General features: G+C 38.5%; 1 protein-coding gene across 2 annotated transcripts in view; it reads right to left on the reverse strand.

The window, feature by feature from the left end:
* Positions 1 to 19,948, reverse strand: part of FIG4 (FIG4 phosphoinositide 5-phosphatase) — a 129,148-nt gene that overhangs the window by 20,997 nt on the left and 88,203 nt on the right. For both annotated transcript variants that reach the window (XM_064360785.1, XM_012438435.3), the window contains exons 20-22: positions 18,712 to 18,907; positions 17,627 to 17,709; positions 13,752 to 13,838 (exon numbers count right to left, since the gene is read on the reverse strand). In XM_064360785.1, the coding sequence (XP_064216855.1) occupies positions 13,752 to 13,838; positions 17,627 to 17,709; positions 18,712 to 18,907 (366 nt within the window). The remainder of the gene's footprint in view (positions 1 to 13,751; positions 13,839 to 17,626; positions 17,710 to 18,711; positions 18,908 to 19,948) is intronic.

A 19,948-nucleotide genomic window follows, 5' to 3' on the forward strand; every position in this document is an offset into this window, starting at 1 on the left:
GGGACTCCTTGCTCCTAAGGAGGAGACACTGAGGCAGTGTTTCCCCTCTGCCCTGGGCACTACTGTGTCTGATTGTGGCACCTGGAACTGCTGCAGCCAACTTGCTACTGGTCTGAGGATGGGGCAACACTGAGAATGGGGCAGCAAAGAGATGGAAAATTCTGGGCATTTCATGATCACACGAAGCCCCTGAATCTACCAACTTTGGAGCCTGCCTATCTGCAATCTTTCAGGGAAGTAAGATAATAAATTATCTTATCATTTAAACCAGTTGAGTTAGAGGTTCTGTTATTTGGAACTGAAAGCATCCTAAAAAGTTCAGATCAGTTTTTGATGCAATGCTTTAAAAAGAGAACAAATTCCATTTGACCCAGCAATCCCATTACTGGGTATATATCGAAAGGATTATAAATCATTCTATTACAAAGACACACACACACACGTATGGTCATTGCGGCACAACAGCAAAGACCTGGAACCAACCCAAATGCCCATCGATGATAGACTGGACAAGGAAAACGTGGCATATATACACCGTGGAATACTATGCAGCCACAAAAAATGATGAGTTTGTATCCTTTGTGGGGACATGGATGAATGTGGAAACCATCATTCTCAGCAAACTGACACAAGAACAGAAAATCAAACACCGCATGTTCTCACTCATAGGCAGGTATTGAACAATGAGAACACATGGACACAGGGAGGGGAGTAACATACACTGGGGTCTGTTGCGGGGGGCGAGGGGAGGGACAGCAGGAGGTGGGGAGGTTGGGGAGAGAGAACATGGTGAGAAATGCCAGATATAGGTGACGGGGGGATAGAGGCAGCAAACCACCTTGCCATGTATGTACCTATGCAACAATCCTGCATGATCTGCACACGTACCCCAGAACCTAAAGTACAACAAAAAAATAAAAGTAAAAAAAGAGAACATTTTCTTCCTTAATTCCTTAAAAAATAATAAATCATAGAAAATAACATTTCTTCAACCAGTCACAGATATCATCCTGCTGGCAAATACTGAGCAAGGCTGTAACATAATAATGTCCCTAGTTGCCTTAGTAATGCATATTGACATAAATAATCAAATACCTTATGCAAATAAGTTCTCAAACTTTTAGTCTCAGAATCCCTTCACACTCTTAAAAGCATTATTGAAGACCTCAATTAGCTTTGGTTAATATGGGTTATATCTAGTGATATTTACCATACAAGACAGTAAGAGAGAAGTTTAAAAAACATTTATTAAAATAACAAACTCAACACATGATAGCATAAACAACTTCTTAATGAAAAATAACTATATTTTAAAAACAAAAAAAAATTAGTGGCAAAAGAAGCAATGTTTCACAGTTTGCAAATCTTTTCTATATCTGGCTGAATAGAAGACAACTGGATTCTGAAATCTGTTTCTGTAGAATCTGTCATGATACACTGTTTTAGTTGGAGCACATGAAGAAGATATGGCCTCGCAGAGATACGTGGTTAGAAAAGGAAGTAGTATTTTAATAGCCTTCCAAATAAGTCTTCAGATATTTTTATTTGCTACTACAACAAAATTTGACAGGTTTCTTAAAGGTTAGTTGCAATGTAGAACTGAACCCATGTCAATGAACTTCTCATACACTCTTATCCACTGATGCATCTGACACTTGGAATTAATGTTTTTACCCATGCATGAGTCTTTAACAGCATGTATTGGTCATATGTAAAATATTGGTTCACTCAGTTATGCAGATCATCTAAATGATAACACATCTCATTATACAATATCAAAAAATCGTATTTGTTAAGATTGCTACTGATCTCCTAAAAAAATCTTAAATATTGTTCATGGTGGTAGATATATGTTTTCAAAAATTCTGATTTTCACTTGAAAGATCTAACTTTATCATTGGTAACAAATGGTGTAAATTGTTTTTCTTGAAGTGACAGGCTTACTTTGTTCATTTTTGAGAAAGTGCCTGTCAAATATCCAAGCCTGAAGAAACACAGTTTGTCTGTCAGTCATTATTTCAATTGGTGTTTGGTGAAAAAACCAATGAGTTTGCTCACAAAAAAAAGCAATGAGTTAGTTCACAACTTAGACAATCACCACACAAATCCTTTTCCTCAAGACAACCACAGTACTTTAAAATAAAAGTATTATGATATGCAAGAAGTGCTTTATGCATATTTTCCATTTTGTCACAAAGAATACTAAAAAGACATGCATTCAAGTGTTGATATTTAATAATTTTTACTGCTTTGTCAAGATTTAATAAAACTGGTATTTTTTTTCTTTCTTCTCTCTCTGTCTCTGTCTCTCTTTTTTTGCTGTGAGTGTGTAAGAGTGAAGAAAATAATGATCACCAGTATACTTTGGTGCCACTGACTTGCTATCGCAGACTCAATCAAAGGGTCTTGGAACCAGGGTTTGCAGACCACATTCTGAGGACCCCTGCTTTATGTTTTCTATCTTTTCCCTCTTCTTTTGGTGACAAGCTGCTAGCCATTTGCTCACATGGATGTTTGCTATTATCCATGCTTTCTGTGGGTGCTCCACCACTTTTAAGCTGAACCCAGTAGGTGTACAAGTTGGGTAAACTCCAGGTGCCTGGATCAGCAGATTCTGTTACTGGACTTTGTTTCTGAGGCCCAAAGAAATAAATTTGAGTCCCAGTTTTACCATTTAAAAGTAACCCTGATCTGTTCCGTTCAGAACAGAGGCCTCAGAAATAATGCCACATATCTACAACCATCTGACTTTTGACAAACCTCACAAAAACAAGCAATGGGGAAAGGTTTCCCTATTTAATAAATGGTGTTGGGAAAACTGGCTAGCCATATGCAGAAAACTGAAACTGGACCCCTTCCTTACACCTTATACAAAAGTTAACTCAAGATGGATTAAAGAGTTAAACATAAGACCTAAAACCATAAAAACCCTAGAAGAAAACCTGGGCAATACACTTTAGGACACAGGCATGGGCAAAGACTTCATGACTAAAACACCAAAAGCAATGGCAACAAAAGCCAAAATAGAAAAATGGGATCGAATTAACTAAAGAGCTTCTGCACAGCTAAAGAAACAATCATCGGAGTGAATAGGCAGCCTACAGAATGGGAGAAAATTTTTGCAATCTATCCATCTGACAAAGGGCTAATATCCAGAAGTTACCAGGAACTTAAACAAATTTACAAGAAAAAAAAAAAACAACCCCATCAAAAAGTGGGCAAAGAATATGAACAGACACTTCTCCAAAGAAGACATTTATGCAGCCAACAAATATATGAAAAAAAGCTCATCACCACTGGTCATTAGAGAAATAAATAATCAAAACCACAAAGAGATATCATCTCACGTCAGTTAGAATGGCAATCATTTGGTCAGGAAACAACAGATGTTGGAGGGGGTGTGGACAAATAGGAACACTTTTACACTGTTGGTGGAGTGTAAATTAGTTCAACCATTGTGGAAGACAGTGTGGTGATTCCTCAAGTATCTAGAACCAGAAATATCATTTGACCCAGCAATCTCATTACTGGGTATATATCCAAAGGATTATAAATCATTCTACTATAAAGACACATGCACATGTATGTTTACTGCAGCACTATTCACAATAGCAAAGACTTGGAACCAACCCAAATGCCCATCAATGATAGACCAGATAAAGAAAATGTGGCATATACACACCATGGAATACTATGCAGCCATAAAAAAGGATGCGTTCATGTCCTTTGCAGGGGACATGATGAAGCTGGAAACCATCATTCTCAGCAAACTAACACAGGAACAGAAACCCAAACACCACATATTCACATACTCTCACTCATAACTGAGAGTTGAACTATGAGAACACATGGACACAGGGAGGGGAACATCACATTCCAGGACCTGTCAGGGGTTGGGGAGTTAGGGGAGGGATAGCATTAGGAAAAACGCCTAATGCAGATGACAGGTTGATGGATGCAGCAAACCACCATGGTACATGTATACCCATGTAACAGACCTACATGTTCTACACATGTATCCCAGAACTTAAAAAAAAAAAAAAAGTAACTCCGAGTGAACTACTGACCCTCTCTAGGACTATTCTTATAAAATCAGAGGACGGAATCAGATGATGCCTAATCATCTTCCAGTTCTCAAATTTCATAATCCTAATACGCTACACACTCACATGCATACACACACTCTCACACTCGTGTCTGTACACATGTATGCACATTATGGGACATCCTGAAAGTGCCATCGTGTACTTCTCCACACAAGTTTGATTATCCCTTTGTATCTCTAGAAGTCATTATAGAGAGGCTTTGGGAATAAATAAGTATGTGAATAATTCAGATTACACCAGTTGAGTTTCTTGTTGTAAGACTGCAGGGAAACAGATCCAAGATTTCAGATTAAAAAATAAATAAATAAAAATTAAAGGTTAAAGAGAAACAATAAACTTAATAAACAATAAACTAAATTTAATCACCTACATGATTTATAAACAAACCAGTAACTGATTCTGTTATAGCATGACAAAGTCTAAGAAGAGTTAAAACTGTTCAAAACAAGTAATAAAAGCAAAATCTTTGGGCCAATAGGAATAATAATGAACAGATAAGAGTGTGCAAAGCAAAGTTACTGGCCTAAGATGCTTCAATATAATTTTATGCAGCGTTGTCAGAAAGACATCTAAAATTACATTTTTTTGTTCTTTTTCTATCTGTTAAACATTTACGGATGCTTCTGAGATTATCACAACAATTTTCCTAGCTCTATACTACTATCAAAAATAAATATATTTGAGCACACTAATTCTATTTAATTTACGTTTGTATTTTCAAGCCACATGATAAATGAGCTACCAGTTTAGCTATTTATATTTTGAAATAAGCCTAAAAGAGTTTTATTTAAAAAAACTAACACATTTCTCTGACATAAAATGCTTAAAGAGCATGAATTGATTTTATTTTGACATTCATACATTTTTAACATAAAGAGTAAAACAAAATAGTTAAGAAAGTCAAGATAGTCTCAATTCCTTTTCTCTTCAGAATAAGGACAGGATACATTTTATTCAGACATTTCAGGATTTAATTAGGATTTTGGTGACATCATACACACAGAATAAAAACTTTAATAATGGATGTAAAACCATCTTATAAAGAGTGTTTTTGCAAGTTAACAGAAAGTGGGTTTGGGAGGCAAGATTTTTAAGAATATAAACATTTCTACTCTTTCCAAGTAAGATCAAACCACAATAGTTTTCTAAAATCATAAAATTCTAAAAGCAAGTTAAATATAAAAACAAAGCAAATCTTTTAGAGCTTCATGTATTTGGAAACAACAGGCAAATACAAATCAGGAAATCGTGGTTCTCCTCTAGACATGTTGATCAAGGGACTTCAAGAGCTAGTTTACCCATGAGAGGAAATTTTCTCATCATGAACTACAGACATTTGGTAGCAGTAGGGAATCTAAAATCGGAAAACCATGGTCCATTTTAGCCTGTCCTAAGGCAATGTGCAACGTAACTAATAAGAATAGCAGTAGTTTGTCAGTTGGGAAAATCAAGAGATGTCTGCCCAGAACTCTGGGTTGCTACATCTAAAACCGAAAATAAACCATAGTAAAGTGAAAACTTACAAATATTTATCATTTGCTTTGCCATTTGCTCCAATTTGTTAACCCTTGCATCTCTCTTACATTTTATGCATTACTGCATAAAATTCCTAAAAGAGGTAAAATTGTTGAATGCCAAATATTCCTCATTTATAATTTAATGTTATTGGTATCCTGGTAGGGACTGGGGATACAAAGACAGATGGGCCTTGCCCTCAAGAACTCAAAGTCTTTTTAGATTAGTTTTAGATGAACAATACCACATAGTAGGTTCCATTTATCAAGGATTTTCTGTTCCCATAAAATTGGGAGGGAGAGCAGAAAGATGTTTATAAAACACGGGCAGATCTTTAATTACAAAAATAGAATGCAATTGATTTCCAGAGTAATGATTTCTCAAATTTCTTCATAAGACCCTAAGGAAAATAAGTAATAATATTAAAATACTTAACATGGAAAATTACTTATATAATACTAAAAGGTCTGTTAGTAAACTTTAAACACAATTTGGACTTAATGCAGTTTTTTTTTTTTTTTTTTTTTTTGAGATGGTGTCTTGCTGTGTCGCCCAGGCTGGAGTGCAGTGGTGAGATCTTGGCTCACTGCAACCTCTGCCTCCCAGGTTCAAGCAATTCTCCTGCCTCAGCCTCCTGAGTAGCTGAGATTACAGGCATGTGCCACCATGCCTGGCTAATTTTTGTATTTCTAGTAGAGACGGGGTTTCACCGTGTTTGCCAGGATGGTCTCGAACTCCTGACCTCGTGATCTGCCCACCTCAGTCTCCCAAAGTGTTGGGAATTCAGGCGTGAGCTACCATGCCTGGCCAGAGTTTGTACTTTTTAAGGTTCTGAGTAACATGCCAAGGGCATTGTGATTATATTTAAATATAAAATTGAAACGCGTTTTCTTGTATTTCAGCCAAAAGTTTATCTTAACTGAAAAGACTTCTAGTATATGCTCAGAGGAGACAAAGGCTATAAATACATCATACCTGGACACTCATCTTCATTTTACAAAAGGAACGGCTGTCAGGAAGGCACAGTGACACAGCACAAGGCTCAATAATTACTCCATCTGCCCCAAATCCTCCCACCCATTTTCCATACAGAAAACTGATGATAATTTGGTAAACTAACAACATAACAAAAGGTTAAACCACTAAAAAATGTGGTTCTTGTATACACAGCAAAGAAAACCAATGAGTAATATCCTTCATATGACCACATCAGATCCAAATCTGCTCCCCAGGATTAACCTGCTTGCTCATGTAAAAAGTAAGAGTGTCTTATGAGACAAAAATACATTTAAAAACCATAAAGTCTTTGTCTCTATCAGAAATTAAAGAATGTTTTCCCTTTAAGAATGTAATTTAAGAATGTAATCAAGAATGTTTTCTAGGGATTCTAACATGAATCCCTAGAAAATGTTAAAAGCACATATAAATAATCTAGTTAACTTGGGCCCCTTTAGTTTAGAGAAAGTTAAGAAATTTAACTTACTTGCTTTTTAAATCAAGAGCAGAAAAAACCCAAATTATTGAATCTCTCTAATCTAAAACTTCTTGAGGCCCAGATGTATCATCTTAGATTTCCCATTATTGTCTGAAACTCACCGTTTTACTTTCCAAACTTGCATTTGTTGTGTATTTGCTATCCTGGCAACTTGCCACTATAGATGGTCAACCAAGCTATAAAACCCCTGACCTCTCAAATGTTCCTGAAACCCAATCCACTAACAAGTTTTGAGAAGACTTACAGATTCTATCTTTCTAAAAGAATACCCCTTCTCTATTTCAACTTTATTTCTGCCAACAGCAGACACCAATCACTTTCTTGTCCTGATGTTTCCAACAGATACGTTGTTTATTGCCCACCTCTAATCCACTGTCCACACCACTTCCAGAGTGACCTTTCCAAAATGCAAATGTAAGCCTGTTGCTCCCCTGATTAGAACACAGCTTTTAGGATAAGAGTAATACTCTCTCCCTTAGCATCTCTTCCCAATCTTGTTTCTCTCTGTCCCTTGGATTAAACACACAGAACTATGTATGGGTCTCCAAAAGCGGTGCAACAGGACCACCTCCCCATGTGAAGCGGGTACTGAAGCTCTGACATGAGCCCATGAAAGCTCTTGTATGTGGTAAGCTTTGTACTTACCAAAATAAAACGGGCACTCTGTTAAATTGTAAAAAAAAAAAAAAATTTTAAAAAAAATCAGTCATTTTAGATACCCATAATTAAACTTCATTTGTCATTCCATATGTACTAAAAACATTCAGGATAGCCCTCCCCCCAAATTTTAACAAATTCACTTTGTTGCAATATGTTTTTCTTGTTTAACAAGAGCAGATGCTATTGCAGATAGTATTCAAATGAAGAGGCATTCATTTTTCTCCGTTGGTCCTTTATTTGTCTGATAGCTTTTTCATTTTGACTTTCAGCTGGAGCTTCTTGCTATCTTCTTCCCTCACATGCTTATCTTGGCTCCCAATTCACTGAAAGTAATGGAAGTGTATTTTCCAAGGCCTGCATTTATTTTATCCCCTCTGGATTTACCACAGAAACTGCTCTTGTTCCTCACTCCTCTCCTCTTTTTGTAATTACCCTCAACAGGAGTCATTCACTCATCCTTTCATTCATTAAACAAACAATAAGTGCCCAGATGCCAGGAATAGAGCTAAGTTTTCTAATTCTTGTGGTTCCAGAAAAGATGAATTCATAATGCATAATGCATAGCAAATCCAAACTGTGAAGTTACCCACAGTAAGAAATACATGTTGCATGGCAAACAGGTACACACACGCTAAACTTGTGCACAGAAACACAAGTTTCATGAAACAAGACTTATTCATAATATGTGCCTTGTGGTCATACTTTATATTGTATTCAGTTCAGTGATATTTTATTTCACTTCATAGGCCTACTAAATTAATTTCATGACTAACTGATTTCCAGAATTGTTGTCTGAAAAGCACTGACCTAGAATATGTATGACAGGAACTTGTGTTTCAGAATAATTACTGTATTTTTTTTAAAGCTAAAAATATCATGGAGGGAATAGAGAAAGGATAGGGAGAAAGAAGAAAAGCAAAAGGAACGCAAATATAAATGGGGAAGGGGAGAAAGGTAATAAGAAATAGAAAAGACATCTGGAAAAAGTCAGAGATGGGTAAAGGAAAAGAGAAAAGAAAGTAAATGTCAGGATGATAAAGGAAGTAAGCCTGTCTTGGTAATTTCTAGGGTGACAGGAGAGGTCACATCCCAGTTTCCTTGGGCTGAGGAGCTCTTATCACTTATTATCTCCGCCTGTGGAGGGAATTAGCTGATTAATCATTGATCACTGCCTCCGAGATTCTCTAATCCTTAAACATTTAAAGACTGTATTCCAGGTGTTTGGAAAAGATAACGAGAATTACCCATTAAAGCAGAAATACTTATTTAGCTTGCCGCACAGAGACCACAGCAGTATCTACAAAGTTCCAGATGAAATCAATGGAGGTGGTGGTGGGGAGTCTGGAGTGTGATTTGTATATGAAGAATGCGTTATTGAAAATTAACATCATGAAAAGTAAATGAGTTGAGTTAATCATGTCCATTGTGTCATGCCCATCTCATCAATGTGAAGAAGTGCTCTAATTCTGTGTAACAGCATGCTCTGATCAGTAAAACTTCCCCTAGTGAAGCCCACATCGAGGGGCACTCACCTAGTCTTGAATAAATGCCACTTTTTATGAGAGATTCTTAGGGGATAAATGCAACCTTATGGTCCTAAAACTCTAAGTGTACCTTTTTCTTTTTTTGACAAGGAGTCTCATTCTGTAGCCCAGGCTGGAGTGCAGTGGCATGATCTCAGTTTACTGCAACCTCCGCCTCCCAGGTTCAAGCAATTCTCCAGCCTCAGCCTCCGGAGTAGTTGGGATTATAGGTGCCTGCTACCATGCCCAGATAATTTTTGTATTTTTAGTAGACAGGGTTTCACCATACTGGTAAGGATGGTCTTGAACTCCTGACCTTATGATCAGTCCCCCACTCCCCAGCCTCCCAAAGTGCTGGGATTACAGGTGTGAGCCACCACACCTGGCCAAGAGCACTTATTTACCCTGCATTACATGTCAGCTTATCCTGCACTGGAAGAATCCTAAAATACACAGTGTTTATACAAACTCTGTATTATATTTTGAACCATTTCTTAGAGGTGATTTTTAAATGAGACATATTCCTGGAATAGGTGAACCACAGAAGAGCAAGCACTAACGATATGTGTGTTCATGCCTTTTTAACCTACCACTGATTGGCATTTGTTGCTTAGTTAAAATCTCTCAAGAACTGGTAGGAGTGGGAAATGAGAACATGTTGGTCTTGCACAAATATAGTGAATCATTGCCTGGCCCCATAGCACCTGCCCACCAGGCACAGCAAGTCCTGCCACTCTGGTCCTTCTCACCTGGCATTTGGTCACAAGTGCAGTCGAGGCAGAGTAGAGGGGGAAAAAAATGCTAACAACTTGGTGTGCTTATTTTTTTTTCTCTTAGAAAGCAGCAGGGGAACAAAAAAACAGGACGGGGCAGAGGGCTTATAAGGAAGAAACAGAATAGAGAAAGAACTAAAAAGTGTTCAAGGATGCCTCCTCGAAAACCAGCGGAGCACAGTGGGGGTGGGGAGCATTCTAGGGATGCTCATCAGGACTCAGACAGGCCCTGATAGTCACGGGTGTGATGGGGGGTGACAGTGCATTTCAGTAAATATTTACTGAGCACTCCATTTAAGGTACAGTTCTAGAGACACGAAGATGGGTTGTCATCTTGTATATAACCTTGTAGGATTAAAATAATCCTAAATATCAGCAACACTCTTCCAGTGATGGTTAAACAACCTCTATGCCATGTTACCAAATCAGTCAAGCAAAGTATGCTTGCCTAGGAAACTTAAGTGTGTCTACATTAGGGACAGTATGCTAGGTACTGGGGAAAGAATAAAGGTATGTTCTCCTTAAGTATTTTTTAAAACTCAAGAGCAACAGAGCAGAAATATTACTATCTGTGAATATACAGATGTCTACAAATCCAGGTCATGTCAGATGCCCAAAATGAGGTCTGTTAATGCTCATAACCCAGCATTGCTACCCCAGTGGTTGGAAAGCAGCTGGTAACAACAGGCATTCATAGCTTAGTGACGGAGATCATGGGCTCTGGAGCCAGCCCGTGTGGGTTTAAATCCTGGTTCCTCTACTTGCTAGCTGTATGACCTTGGGCAAGTTACATAATTTCTCTGTGCCCCAGTTTCTCCATCTGTAAAATGGAAGTGATAATAAGATCTACTTTATAGCGTTATTGTGGGAACTGAGTACAGCCTATGGTACGCAGAACAGTGCCCATCACACACTGAGTGGGTGTTCAGTCAATGTTGGCTAATGCCATTTCTCCCTGATCACCACCCCGAAGAGTAGTCACACAAACTACAGCTTAGGGTGTTTGGAATGACCGTATAGACATGGACCAGTTTGGAGTTTAACATCCACTTCAAAGCAAAGTCCTGCAAGACCGTGGCTGAAAGTGTCCAGCTGCCCATCCATGTTTCTGCATGCTCATTTCATGAGCCCGTTCCACTGGCTTCTTGTCAATTATTTACTGTCAAAATTTTTTACATTTGATGTTATAAATACCTCATATTTAGAAAAGAAAAAACTGGTTTCCTCATGATTTCAAGAAAAACTGGTAAGATTATGAACTATCCAGAGATGGGTAGATGCATATGTATATGAACTTAAACTTACTTATGACTTTTAAATATACCAGAAAACAAAACATAGCAAGAGGAGAATTTCAAGAATCCCATATAAATGTAATTTCTCTTGGTTTTGGCATAGCTTTAGAAATCTAAAAATGGATAGTCGACATTTTAAGAACCTGGCTAGAGTTTCAGTTTAAAGCACGTCCCTGTGCACACCTGTGTGCACGCCCACACACATACACACACACAAAACACCAAAAACATTCTTGGGCAGTTGCCATGACAACATAATGCTGAGCTACCAAGCTCTTTGTTAACCTGCTGAAGATGCTGTGCAAAAACACCCTCATGACAGATTCTTTACTAATTAAGTAGAAAAGGTTAAAAAATTCTAGATCCACACGGTTTTCATCTGTGCTAGGACTCAAAGGCAAACACTAAATATTCTAAGAAAAAGAATGTGAAAGTAATAACTGTAAGACCAATTACAGATCAAATTAGAAACAATGTTGAAGAAAACAGAGGGGAAATGTTTTATTTTTATTTTATATGCTATGTTCATTTTATCATCTCCTCCTAAGTTGTATCATGTTATTTTAATGGAATAATCACTTTGTATAATACAATTTGGTTAACAGAGTCTCTTATTTTATTAGCACAGTTAATACGCTCCTTCTTTGGCTATATCTACTTCAATTCATTTAAGAGCCCATAGTTCCATATGCTAAATAGTGATAACCAAAAAAAAAAAAAATGGTCTCTAAATTAATAGGAGCTTATATACCAAACCAAAAAAAGAAAAAAAAAAGAAAAATAGTGTTGGGGAGAGAAAGAAGGGATAAAAAAGAAGGGATAAAAAGCATTTTTGAAGGCTGTGATAAAATATGATCTGGGGTTCCTTCCACTTCTCAGATTAGCCATCATCTCTGTTTCCCTTGTAGGTTTTTCTATGTTGCTGTCTCAGCCATTAGACCCAGATCCCTGACAAGATCAGCTGTAGACTGTTCTCACTGTAGTCTCTCTTCCTAGGCAGTCTTATTCTTAACTGGTGGCTTTCATTATGACCCATAAACATTTACATCCCCAGCCCAGGCTCTCTTCTGAGTTCCAGATAGGTTGATCCAACTGCCTCCTAAACTCCTCCACTTTGATGCTACATTAAAGACAAACCAGGTCCTCCTGCAGTGCTCCTGACCTCAGTGAATGGCAGCTTTGAATGGTCCTAACACAGACATACTCAATACCTACATGATGAATGAGTAGGTGAATGAATGAATGAATCAATCAAAACTGTTACACAAACCAAAAAACCTAAGGGTCATCCTTAGTAATACCCTCTTCCTCCCCACTCTGTGAGTCAGGATCCAAGTTCTGTCCATTTGACCAGCTAGATATTTTTCAGATCCATCCCATTCTCAAAATCCTCACAGCCAATATTCTCTAAAAGGCTTTTGCCTGGATTACTGTAATAGCCTCTGAGCCATCAATTAAGAACCTGCAGATGTGGGATACAGAAAAGTTAGGCAATCAATGCCTATTCAAATAAATGATTAATTGATGAAACTGATAAAGTTGATCTAAAGGAAGAGAACATTTACTAAATGTCAAATGTATGCCAGACACTGAGCTAGATGCCTCACATATACTACCTCACTGAATTTCCACAATGACCCATTTTATAGAAGCAACTCAACAGAGCATATGGCATCAGGGAGCCTCTTCTATTCACAACCCTTTTCTTTGTTAGGCCCCAACAAGCAGGCAGTAACGATGAATATGAAGAAGAGGATGATGATGGTGATCACAACTATTTGAGAATGTATTCTAGACACTACTCTAAGCACTTTGTGTGCATTATTTCATTTGAGTCTCATCACTGTCCTACGAAGTTGGTGCTATTATTCTCTTTTACAGATGAGGAAACTGAATCCATAGCAGTTATTTGCTCAAGGTAAAAAACTGGGTAGTAGTATGATTTGAACATATTTCTGTTTATTTAAGATTTCACAAAACACCTGTTTAACTTATAGCAAGTTATTAGAACTGATGAGGATTCATAGCTAGAAGAGACAAATCTATCCATATCCTCAAAGGTCTTGTATTGAACTTGAGCATGTCTCCAGGATCAGAGCTCTTTCACCAACCCACTTCTACACAGTGGGCAGAGCTCAGGTCGGAAGCCTCCACCAATGCCAATCCCACCTCCAAAGATGCATTTCAGGACCACCAGGGCTGCCAACCTCTTCCCTATCCCACGGAGACCCAGTTTTTCTCGAGTAAGGTATCACAAGGAGATACTTCAGTGCTTATACTAATTTGGTGACAAGAGTGAATCTTTTTCTTAAAAAGTCTTTAAAGAAAGTCCTATGAATGGCATGACTACAAAGATTTCTTTAAAGGTCTGATTTGGTACTTACAGTTTTATGACTCCATCTGAGCACCTGGAACAGGGCTGCTGGCTATTCTTGTCTTGTTTATGTTGACTCTGCCCCAGCTGAACAAATCTACAGGTTACAATGGATAAGAGTAAGCCAAAGAAGGGAGTACTTGCAATTAATTCTAATTAATTAATTAGATTACATAAAATGGTGTAAGCTTTCAAATGACAATAGTATGCTTATTTCAGAAAAGCACCTAACAGTACCCTATGTAACCTAAGACTTTCATGATTTTAGAGTGGGCTTGTTAAAAGTAGAAAAAGGGATTCTGCTTAAAATGTAAGCCATAACCATGGATAAAATGAAATCAAATGTGTACACCACTGAACTTCTATTAATTTAAACATGGTGTAGAACTTGAACAGAAATGTTTCTGAAGCCAGGAAGATGATCTTGCAGAGCCTCGTACATCTAAGGGTGACACGTATCTAATGCGTGGAATGCAGGATGCATGGGGAAGCATGCAGAGTGGTGCTGGCGGTGAGACAAGTGACATGGAAAGGGCAGGATCAGGCTGGGGATCTACCACCTGAAGCAGAGACACTGCTGAGAGCTGGCCATGGACCCAGTTTCCTCCAGACCACAAGAATCTCCCCACCAAGTACTCTAACCACATTGAAAAGGAACAGTTTCCTGTGTGTGTGTGTGTGTGTGTGTGTGTGTGTTTTCTATAATTTATAATAATTTCTCAAGTATTTTTGAATTTCCCATATACAAATAATACCAAATACATATAAGTGCATAACATGTGAAGAGGAATGCTTTCAACCAAGATTGGGGAGACCCACTGATGAGCACTACGGCCATAGGACCTCTTCTCAAAGGTCTTGAACAGCACTTCTCAGAAGACTTGAACAGCACTAAGGCAGGCTTTGAGCTAAGAGCCAGAGGGAGTGGCCTGGGCCAGCTCAGCAGGTGGAGAGGATAGCCTCTCCGCCTCCAGCTTTCTGGAGCACATATCTGCCGGAAGCCTGCTTGGACTGCATGGATCTGTCCTTCCTTCAGGGATGCAGTTTTGCAGTTTTGTTCTAATGTGCCCATGGGAGATTACAGGGAAGGATAAAAGAACTGATTTCCTTTCCATTTTTTTTAACTATTTAAAAATATTTTCCTTTGAAGACTATGGAAAAGTTTATCATTGTTTTCATTAACTTTTTTAAAGGTCAAGAAAGTGTTACAGAAACTACCAATTATTGTATCATTATAGTACGAGTGAAAAATTTTCAAACAGCTTGCTTTTACATGACTTTTATCTTCAGCAAGCGAAACATTTTGATCCATTTTTTTGGGAAGAATGCCACATAGTACTGATTATTTGTACAGAACTTCAAACTTCCCAAATCAGGTGTACAATCACTGCCAGAGTTTTTTAAAAACTGGCAAGTGTATGAAGCTTCGAGGAAGTAAGGAGAAAGCTTTCAGGTCTGGTCAAATAGCAAACCAAAGGTACTAGAAAAGATGAGGGAAAAGGAAGACAGACAGTAGGGCTCAGCAATTGGAATAAAACTACAAAACTGAGAAATCCTTAGTAGTCCAAAGGTAGGCAAGGTCCAGTGTAGGAAAAACAGGCAGAAGAATGGGAAGCTGGAAGACAGGCTGCTGCAGAAACCACTCCTAGCTGTGTGGCTTCCCTTCTCCATAGTGTTCTGTGATAGGCCAGATGGGAGCTGTCACATGCAAGCCAGGCTAGCTCACTGTCTACCATGTGCACAAACATAACCACCCAACTGAGTGCAGAAATGGGGTGGCAGGGGCACCTGCTAATTCAGTACAGAACTACCTGGGTTCTGGGCCTGCCCTGAAACTCTGCCCTTTGGATCAGAGGAGGCACTAAGAAAGCCCCAGGGCCTATTTGAGCCAAAAGTGGGTGCCAGTCCCTGAATATCCCTTGGTCATCCTCTGGCAGTTACCTGACAGATAATGACGGAAGGAGGATTCCTCTGCCTACTGCAATGCCCATGGCAGATGGAGAGGGGAGATGTTCTGGGGCAGGCAAGGCAGGGAGGGAGAAGCCTGGTAAGGGCAGTGTGCCCACAGGAAGGGGTACTCACAGACAGGGAAACTATGGCCAGCCCCCTGTTTCTCCCCTTACCCCGAGGTCTGCATCATGAGCAGAGGCAGCTGATTATGATCAAGAGAACAAAAAGGAGGGAACAGCCTAAAATCACACAGTACCCAGAAACACAGGATATGACTCCTGGATAAGGCATTAAATGGCTCTACTTTCTGTACTGTTAGCATACAAAAGGGGATAATATCCTTTTAATCTACTACAGAATTGTCTAAAGAACAAACCAAATAGTGCAAAGTGTTATACAAATGAAAGGAAGTATTATTCAGGACTGGGTTCCTCCCTCCCTTGAAGTAACCCCTTCAATCCTTGGCATACACACTCATGCCCTCTGCAATAAACAAAGTCGTATTACTCAATCACTAGCTTCAGATAATTCATCCTTCAGACCACACAGTTTGTAAAGGCCTACTTCAACTACTACAGAGTTTTGCTACAGAGTTCTGACAGCCATGATGAATAAGTACTGTGTTTGTGTGTCAGAGTGAGGAGGATGTGGCTGTGCTCTGATGACTAAATTGGCTTCTAGTCAGAAAATGATGCATATTCAAAAGAGTGCAAGTTATAGGAGCTGCTTTGGCAGTCAAGAAATGCTGTGCATTTTATATTTTATATATTATACCTTTTCTTAATTTGAAACAAAAAGTTGACAATATCTAATTCAATAGATTCTGTAAATGAAATGCCCTTATTTAAAAAGAACTGAAGATTAGTGCTCATTTTATATTACACAATTTACATTTTACACACACATTTACAAATCTGTATAAGTGGAATTGTATTCATATGCAATAACCAGGTCTTCTAAATTCATGTATTAGGCTGAAGAGGCGTTTGCAATGTTCTCATCAGGTTCTCAGGGATTTCTAAATGAAGGATTCTTTTGAGAATCTGATAACTGTATCTTCTCAAAAGGACACATACATATACATATAAAATTATGCACATGTTTCAGGGAATACCTTATGGGTATCCCTGCCTTTCAACTAGATCTGCCTAACAAAGGCCTATAACATTGTGAATTGACACCCTGTTAACACTGTTTTCTTTTTCCTCCTCAGCCACCACTCCCACCAGCATCTAGGGCCTAAAGTGATACAAGGTCCTCATTTGTCAATATCTCAGATTTATTTTGTGAGAAGGGATTTTGATCTTCTGGATTTAGAAATGCAGGAATGTACAGGTACTTTGGTCTGTAGTTTGCATATGAGCAGTGCCGATACTTGCATGCATCATAAATTTTTGTCACTGAGGGGCAGAGTCTCAGGCATTTAGCACTTTAACTCCAAATACAAATCAATCTTTCAGAATTTGACTGCTTCAGTGCTGAAACTGCATTTCAAGTAGAATTCTTTCTCTTCTGTACTGTTGACCATTTTCATTTCTTAAAAGTATACTAGGCAGGGTGCAGTGGCTCACGCCTATAACCCTAGCACTTTGGGAGGTCAAGGCGGGCGGATTGCCTGAGCTCAGGAGTTCGAGACCAGCCTGGGCAACATGGTGAAACCACGTCTCTACTAAAACACAAAAAATTAGCCAGGTGTGGTGGTGTGCACCTGTAATCCCAGCTACTTGGGAGGCTGAGACAGGAGAATCGCCTGAACCCAGGAGGCAGAAGTTGCAGTGAGCCGAGATGACACCACTGCACTCCAGCCTGGGTGACAAAGTGAGACTCCATCTCCAAAAAAAAACAACAAAAAAAAGTTACACTAGATATAAGTTACTGTAATACTGTTATAATAAATACTCATTTTTCTTTAATGTCTATATGAAAGTATTTTACCTTGAATAAATGGAGAAATCTTCTTCTGAGAGGCCATCTGAGAGGTTAATTCCATATAGCTCTTTCATGGGTTGGGCCACATTCTGGGGTTAAAAAAAAAAAAAAGAACCAGGAAGAATTTTTAAACATCTAGAATATCAGTAATTTCCAAAAGAAAACGAAACTGTGAATTTTGCCACAAAAGCAATCAATGTTTCTTTAACCTGTTCATTAAACTTCTTAGTTAATGGTTTTAAAAACATTTGACTTCCATTTCTGCTAAAAATAGTTTATTCTAGGGTTTAAAAAAAGCTGCTAAATAATTACTAGCTGTTTTTGTATAAGACAGGAGTTGGCAACCTTATCCTGTAAAAGGTCAGATAGTAAATATTTTAAGCTTTTTTTGGTTACGCTGTCTCCGTTGCAAATACTCAGCTCTGCTGTTACAGTACAAAAGTAGTCACATACAATAAGTAAGCAAACAGGCATGGCTGGGTTCCAATGTAATTTTATTCATGAAAAAAGGCACCAGGCTGGATTTGGCCAATGCATCATAGTTTGCCAACTCTTGGAATATGAATTCAGCTCTTACTATCACATTTTTATTTGTTTTATCTACTTCTAAATGAGTTTGGGATATTTCTAGAAATCAAATTTCCCCAAAGCTAGATTTGGTTCTTTTGTTGCTGATTTCTTTTTTTTCCCTGCAATCTATTAGTAATATTGAATTGAACAGGATGAATTTCCCATTGGGGCCATTCAAAGATTGTAAAGTCCATGTCTAAATCCTGCATTCCAACAATGTGCCCAGTAAGAGAATAAATGGACCTCAAGTGGATAGCTGATCAAAGAGGGCCAGTATTCACTTCAAAAGTCTGAAAAGGTAAGAAATTCACCATTACACATGCGAGCCAAAACACTAATTTTATTTCGAAATGAAATAAAAGCATGTCTATGCTAAATATATTCATCTTATGCAGTGCCTCAAACCCTGTAGTGAGATAATGTGACATGTTCTTGCTCTCAGCCTTTTAACTGAAAGCGGAGTTGTAAAGATCATTTTTCAGAGCCTCAGGCTGGATCCCACAAGCTTCCCTCCCCCGCACCTCGGTCACTTTGGTGCTGTCTCCTGAGTCGGTCATCTTCACAGGAGTGGAGCGCTGAGACACAGAGCCCTCCTCTTCCCGATCAGTCCCAGAGTCATCCTCAGAGCTGCTGGACATAGCCTCCTCGCTGGGGGGCGGCGGGGCACTGGCTGCCGTTTTCCGCTGTAATACGGCTTCTTCTCTATTGCTTTTGTTTCTTTTAAAAGAATAATATGAATGTGAAGCATCTTTAACCCTCAACACTCACTGATAATCACTCTGTCCCAAAGCCTTAGGCCTAGTGAAGCATAAAAAAATGACTAAGATGGCTCACGCCTGTAATCCCAGCACTTTGGGAGGCCGAGGCGGGTGGATCACGAGGTCAAGAGATCGAGACCATCTTGGTCAACATGGTGAAACCCCGTCTCTACTAAAAATACAAAAAATTAGCTGGGCATGGTGGCGAGTGCCTGTAATCCCAGCTACTCAGGAGGCTGAGGCAGGAGAATTGCCTGAACCCAGGCGGCGGAGGCTGCGGTGAGCCGAGATCGCGCCATTGCACTCCAGCCTGGGTAACAAGAGCGAAACTCCGTCTCAAAAAAAAAAAAAAAAAAAATGACTGAGAGACACTAGTTTCTGGATTCAGGTTGTGCTACAAGGAAAGGCTTCGTATTTTTCCATGTCCATGCACTGATGTTATATGAATATAAGCCCTGTTATAAATTCAAAAAACAAATGAAAATTATTTGCAGAGTGTGAAAAAATCTTCTCACCACTTGGTTACCATGCCTTCCTTTGGTAATTGATATCAATATTCTCAAAACTTACGGTACAGTTATAGAAGACTGTATGTTTGGGATATTACTAAAATTAGCTGTAACTCATAAAACTCCAAGAAAAAGTGGGTGGCCAAACCTATGTCTATTTCTCTCCCTCCTATAAATTTTTTATCTATCATAGTATATCCAAATAATGAACAACTGATGAACATAAACTACATTTGAAATTTTATTATGTTACTAGTAAACATATTATTTGCTGAACATTCCCCTTAATAGTAGGAAATAGAAGGGGAAAAAATCCTACACTTATAAAAGTATTTAATTTTAGTGCCAAATTTGAAGAGTGGTAAGAATGCTGTTTTTTTAAATTCAGAAAAAAATTTATAGTAATACTTTTTGCTTTATGAAAATGTTAAATATTTCACTCTTTAAAAAATTATCTAGGCCAGGCGCAGCAGCTCACGCCTATAATCCCA

Source organism: Aotus nancymaae, unplaced genomic scaffold (assembly GCF_030222135.1).
Source record: "Aotus nancymaae isolate 86718 unplaced genomic scaffold, 86718_ANA_hifiasm-v0.15.2.pri h1tg000040l, whole genome shotgun sequence".
Taxonomy (NCBI): Eukaryota; Metazoa; Chordata; class Mammalia; order Primates; family Aotidae; genus Aotus; species Aotus nancymaae.